The 6,865-nt window shown below is 30.8% G+C and overlaps 1 protein-coding gene across 4 annotated transcripts in view; it reads left to right on the forward strand.

Annotated features, from left to right (window-relative positions):
* The window catches only part of Nlgn1 (neuroligin 1), an 810,843-nt gene that overhangs the window by 375,683 nt on the left and 428,295 nt on the right, over positions 1–6,865 (forward strand). For all 4 annotated transcript variants that reach the window (XM_013513592.1, XM_013513594.1, XM_013513593.1 and 1 more), the window contains one exon: positions 4,736–4,888. In XM_013513592.1, coding sequence (XP_013369046.1) covers positions 4,736–4,888 — 153 coding nt within the window. The remainder of the gene's footprint in view (positions 1–4,735; positions 4,889–6,865) is intronic.

The following is a 6,865-nucleotide window of genomic DNA, read 5'->3' on the forward strand; positions in this document are numbered from 1 at the left end:
TCTGGGATAATCCAATAATAAAAAAAAAAAAAAAAAAAAAAAAAAAGCATAGAATGTCAAACCAGTCAATTCTTTTATTGTATTGGATACATGTTTGAGGAGAAGAAAGAGGAATTCACATATTCTACAGGAAAAAAAGTGTAGTCTAGGCATCTTTCATCGAAAAATTTTTTAAAATTAATTTGCAGATCTGAGTGTGACTGAAAACAGTCTAAATTCCTTATTGAATATGTTCCAAATATTGAATCAACATCTCTGGACATAAAGAACATAAATTACTTGAAAAACTATTCTTGATTACTCACAACCAGCTTAGATTATCTGACCATTTATATAAAATTATCCATTATTCTTGGATACCTCTACATCTTCCCTTCATGTCCAGGTCTGTAACTCAGGTACTGGCTTCTGAGGCTGCAGATGACTTTGTCCGGGCCTCACTCCTCATTCAAGTAAGCAAGTGGAAGACTTCTCAGGGCAGAACTGTCACTTCTAATTCTCATGTGCCCCTGACATCACTGTTCTGTCATCTCTAGGCCGAAACACAATAGTATCATTTTCTCATGTGTTTTATGATAAAACCATTCCACAGTTTAAATAAAAGCAATGGGAAATAACAAAAATGGCTCAAAGCACCATCTAAAATTTCTAATTATTTATTTTAGCCATCTAGGGGATTTTTATTAAAAAATTAAAATTATGTTAAGAGTACTTATGTTAGCATTTCGATATTCAAATGCAGTTTTATATTCTACATAGAGTTTTGTAAAATCTGTTCTGCAGATGTTTTGTGGTTTTTTTTTTAGATTAAAAAGGTATGTTTGTGTTACGTCTACTCACAAACACAAATTCAGCCAATATTTTTATATGCAATTGATGATTCTGAATGTTCAACAAGGTCCATAAAAATGAGTGGAAAACACAAAAATTTCTTACAATGCCTTTTTATACATATGAGAGCAAGATTTAATTGAGACAGTGCTTCTATAAAATTGAAACAGTTAAATCCCAAACACTGAAATATGGGCGATTAACCATTTCATGAGTCCTTGAAGAAGAAAGAATCCAGGAAACATATTTAAGAACTTATATAACAATAATTATTCACTGGTATCATTAAGGGGAATTATGATCCCAAATGCAGTTTGTCAGGTGCAAATAAATTCCCATTACCAGTTTTACATCTACTGACACTTTCTGCATTAGTGTGAAACTTTGGTTTATCAGAAAGGTGAAATGGTAATTAAAGTTTAAAATCAAGGTGCTTACTCAGGCTCTAACTTCATTATTTTATTAGCTTCAAAAACATTTATAATAGTTTCTTAAGTGTTTTAAAAAATTATCATCAATGCAGTATATTTTCCATAAAGTTCCACTCCTTTCAGAAACACGTGTGCTATGCAAGATTTAAAAACATTGCAAAAAAGAGAAAATATAATCATGCTTGATAAAAGTTTGTATTTTCACTGGGACTCATCTAGTGTTTTAAGATCTATAAGAGTGGTTTGACAATTTTAGTAAAGTCAGTAGCAGCAGTTTAACCAAAGCAGAAATCATACGTTAAATACATAGCTCACACATTCCATGTTATTTATTGGTGGCTAACTTGAGACAGGGTTTAAAAGGACACGTTAGCTCTAAAAGTTTCAATATAAATTACTGAAGTACATTTAATATATTTCCAGTGAAGATAAATGACCCCTAAAATTTGACTGTTAAAATGATCATAGAAGATAGTGTTCAATGGAAAGCTAATCCATTAATTTCATTTATAAAATATCTAGTTCTTTTTAAATACAAAGTGAATAGTTCTTATTTGATATTTCTACACTAATTGTTAATATAAATATGTGTACAGAATGCACAAACAAGTAAAGTCTAAGATGAACCACTCTGATAAAATGCAATACATAAAATTCTTTATTTTATCTTAATCTCTAAGGATTCTAGTTTCTCAGACTTCTTTAGCAATAGTAGGTAGTGTTGTATGTCCAAGAATTTTATTATTATTTAATATTTCCTATAATATTAACCTCAGTTTCCTTCAAATCAAGCAAATTATTTCTCACAAAATACTAGAATTTTATAAAACATTTAGGAAAGACTTAATATATTAAGTGCTTAGGGAAGGCTGATATCTTTGACATGTTTGAAAAGACAAATTGGAAATTAGAATCATCAAACCATACTTTTAAGTCCTACTTGCAAGGAAAAATAAGTTCTGCTCAAAATATCTCTTTGAATCTTTTGTCGTATTCTTCATGTTTCCTGAAAATGTCCGCTTCATCGTGTGAGTAGGCATCAAATGTGGCAGGTTTTCCCAATGTGTGCCTCTATTGTTTTCCAGGTGAACAGGATGATTCTACCAAGATTTCATTACTGTTCACAGTTGGTGCTTTGTAATTCTATGTAATTTTAATTAAAGAAGAATTCTGAAACAGCCTCCCTCTGTGCTACCTCCAAGCATACAATTAGCAGAGTACAATGTCTGCTGTGAACAGTCAGTTAATGATTTCAGTTTAATAATTTATTGTTGCTTCTTCAGTGCAAACCATACTAGAAAAATAAGAAGCTAAAACTGTACGTAACAAGCAAGAATTTAAGGGGCATAGTTTAACAGTTTCAAAAGGATTACACTCTCTGTGTAAGTCCAGCATCTCCACAAGCCCTGGAATCTTTACATAGGAGTGAATACCATTTTCTCTCTTGAGGATAGCAAGAGAAAATATATTTAGGTTTCCTTGTTAAATGTAGCTGTGTCTAGCAGATGCTGGTTATGTCAAAGCATCCTCCTCTCACTACTTAAAAACAGGACATTCTTCTCAAATGCGTCCTTGAGGGAGGGAGGCGTGGCTATAAGTTTATATACTAGTATTAAGACAATTTAAAAGTCTTTTTTTACCGAAGTCTCTAAGTTTTGCCCTGAGCCATTTGCCAGTTTAAAAGATGAGAGCCAAATACTGGAGCTGTAACTCTGATCCTAAAATGATTTTTCCTTCAATGAAATCACTTTATTATTATAGGAGAAAAATTTAAATGCTTCAATTAGTCATTCTTTTGTCTAATAAGTAGTGTAAAGCAGTCCCTAAATAATCACCAGTTCTTGCAATAAATTTACTATTGAATTTTTTGGGGGGAGGTGGTAGGGGAATCAAACTTACGCCTTGTGCTTGCCAGGCAGGCGCTGTGTGCCGCTGAGCTATCCCCACTGGCCCTCTTGAAATAAATCTGTATCATATCAGTACATTCTGAAAGTTGATGCCTCAACTGGAAAGTCATAGCAGAATTTAGATTGACAAAAAATAATTTAAACTAAGTTAAAAGCAAAAGAATAAAGCCATACTTTGTTTTAATACCGGGAATTGAACTCAGGACCTTGCACTTGCCAGGCAGTCATTGTAATGCAGAGTTATATTCCTGGCCCAAAAAAACCATACTTTTAATGTATTTTTAAATGACACTCAATATTGGTATTAAGAAAAGATAATACATTTGATGTGATTTTAATATAAATATTTTCCACATGGTGAAATTCATATATATATATATATACACACACATATATTTCAGTCTACATAGTAAGTACAAATGATCAATAGATTACTTTTTTCTATAAATATCCATGCACTTTTTCACACTGACTGAAACTATCCTGGTTCCCTGATATATCATTTCTAGATCTTTGCTGAAAACTTAATCTTAGAAAAGATGAAGGACTTTACAATTGTGAGGACTTTATCATAGAAAAGCAAATAATACTTGACTAAAATTCAAAGTTATAAAAATTACATATACACTAAATTTTAGCACTTTATACTTGAACCTAGTTTTAGCCTCTCACATATTTATAAGATTAAAGAAAAAACAGAGCCAAAGTTAAGATTAAGAATATATTAGCTGGGGCTGGGGATTTAGCTCAGCGGCAAAAGCGCCTGCCTGGCAAGTGCAAGGTCGTGAGTTCGGTTCCCAGTACCGGAGAAAAAAACTAAAAAAAAACTAAAAAAAAAAAAGAATATATTAGCTATAGGAAAAAGGTAGAAAAAAATGTAATTTAGTTGTTCTCTTTTCCCAAAGGTTAAGTGGAATAAGTGAATAGCCTAGACCTTCAAAAAACTATTATTTAAGTAAAATTCCCCTAAGTACAACAATAGGAACTCAGGTGTACATGACTGTACTGCCTAAACTTTCCTTTGACAAGTTTTAAGCAATGAAATGTGACTTTTTACACTGAATAATACAATTTCATAATTATATCCACAAAGGAGAACATAAATGACAGTGTAATCATGTTGCATTTGATATAAAGCTTTCTAGTAAACAAGAAAAAAAAAAACATTTTACTCTAGATAGCACTGAAATTGTTGCCCTTAGCTTATGGATCATAAATACTGTGTGTCATTTCTGAAAAAGTAATCTGAAGAGTCATTGTCATTATACTGCACTTTTGGCTTTACTGTCACTTCAGAAGTTAAACAAAATGAACTAAAACTTACACCTTCTTTCAATTTGTCCAAATGTGTAATCTCATTTGTAAACAAAATTTTAAATAGAAAAAAGTGGATGCCTTTTGCTCTTTTCTGAAACTGCTCTTAGTATAGTTGCTTAAGAAACACTTCAGCACAAACAATTTAAGGACCTATATTAAAATTATGCCCTCCTGTCTCCAAAATCAAAAATGAGTTCTTTGTTTCATTATGTACTGTATTGAAGATATTGCCAACCTTTTTTTTTTTAGATATCCGGGACAGTGGAGGCCCCAAACCAGTGATGGTGTATATCCATGGTGGCTCGTACATGGAAGGTACTGGAAATTTATATGATGGGAGCGTCTTGGCAAGCTATGGCAATGTGATTGTCATCACGGTCAACTACCGGCTTGGGGTACTTGGTAAGAAGTCTCTCTCTTTTTCACCATTAATCCATGAAGGAAGTATGTGATAGTTTTCTTTTAACCTATTTTTCTTTGTTTTACTTTTTTTAACCATTCTATGCTTCTTGACTTTTCTGACCATGATATTTTCATAGTTTCAATGAGTTCTACAAATTTTCTTGAGCTATATGACAAAAAAAATCAAAGGAAGAATTTGAAGTGTGAAACTAAATAAGAATGAAGTCATTCACATTAGAGAGAAATGTACTTTCTAGTTTGGCTTCATAGAATGATGAAAGATGACTGGTAAGGCCTTCCTTAAAAAAAGTTAGTTCCTGAGCCAGGTTTTCCTTCTTTTACTCTTCTTTCTTACAGTGCTATAAAATTGTTTGAGGTTCGCCAGGAACTAAGAAACATGTTCATGTTCTCTTCTAGAATATGTGTATGGAGTGGATTTAGGGAACAATTGTTTCCGTTGGTTTGTAGGCGTGAATTTATTTTTCTTTTTTAACCTAAAATAATTTGGAGCTTTTTCTCTGAATTCATTTTGCTTGAATTGTTTAATTTGGAATAATATGCATTGATTTGAAAAAGTGACAAAGGGGTTAATAATGCATACTGTTGTCAAACAAGCTACAAAACCAAAGTAAAGATTCTTAACTTTGAAGAAAAGTGTTAGAGAATTATTCGTAGACTACCTTTTCAATTAGTCTGAGGTAGGCATGTTGTTTCATGCACTAAGGAGTTTATAAAAGATAAATCTACTATTCTATAACTAGAAGTTTGTTATAGAGTTGTCACAATTTAAGGAGTAAAATTACTATAAAATTTTATAAACTTTTGTATCTTTTATATTTTAGTTAATAGCACTTATTAAAAAGTACAATTTCTTTGTAAAAGATTTGAGTCTTTAGTTTTCATTATTCTCAAAGTGTTATCTTTTTCCAAACAACTCAGAATATAATTTATCATTTTATTTAGATAGACATATTTTACTCTTCCATTCTTTATTTTAATAGAGTTTGAATTATATTTTGTTTTATAATTTTTTAAAAATATTATATATATCTAGACATATTGAAGTTCATATTATTTTCATTGTTCAATGTTATTGTTATTCTAACTTCTTTATACTCGTAATTCTGTACTTATGCTTATAAAAATAATTTAATTTTTCTCAGTTGTTTATACATCTCTGGGAAGGAAATATATTTCTAGTTTGTTATTGTCCTTGTTGGGTATTTTGAAATTTTGGAATGTGGTATATGCTGCTATTGTTCTTTTTTTTTTTTAACCACTCTCTTGAAAATGGTATATTATACTGTAGCAATGTATATATAAAATAATTTTATAGTATTGCCCAAGTATGTATTAGTTTTCACACAGTGTCTAATCATGGGTTGTTTCAGTCATTCTTTTAATTTCAGGGAGCAGGGCTGAATGTTTTCTCATCAATGAAAACTACATATTGGAAGATATATAATGGTATTTTCACAATGATAAATATCTTAATCATATTATTAATTTATTATGAGCTATTTAATATGAGTGTTTCAATATCTTCAATTCTTTTAAATTGAATTCCAGTATTGTTTGTAGTACAAACTTTATATATTACTATTCTCATTTTTCTGAATTTTTCTCAATGAAAATCTTGAGTAGTGACCAGCAGATAGAAAATTTAAAATTAAATGCCTATTGTGATTACTGTTTTTAAAGGACTAAAATATAAAGTTAGTCGTATATATACATATGGTATTTAATCATCTCTTTTAGCCAAGTCTTATGCTGCCTTTTTTTAATTGATTGTACTTGCCTAATATATTATTTCATAAAATAAATTTTGTGTTTTGATAGAAGCTTTCTTCCTTTCTCTCTCTCCCTTCCCCACTCTTTTCTCTCTCACTTTCTTTTTTCTTTCTTTCTTTCTTTCTTTCTTTCTTTCTTTCTTTCTTTCTTTCTTTCTTTCTTTCTCTTCCTCCTTCCCTCCCTCCC

This window comes from Chinchilla lanigera, unplaced genomic scaffold (genome assembly GCF_000276665.1).
Source record: "Chinchilla lanigera isolate Chin_1 unplaced genomic scaffold, ChiLan1.0 scaffold00019, whole genome shotgun sequence".
NCBI classification, from domain to species: domain Eukaryota; kingdom Metazoa; phylum Chordata; class Mammalia; order Rodentia; family Chinchillidae; genus Chinchilla; species Chinchilla lanigera.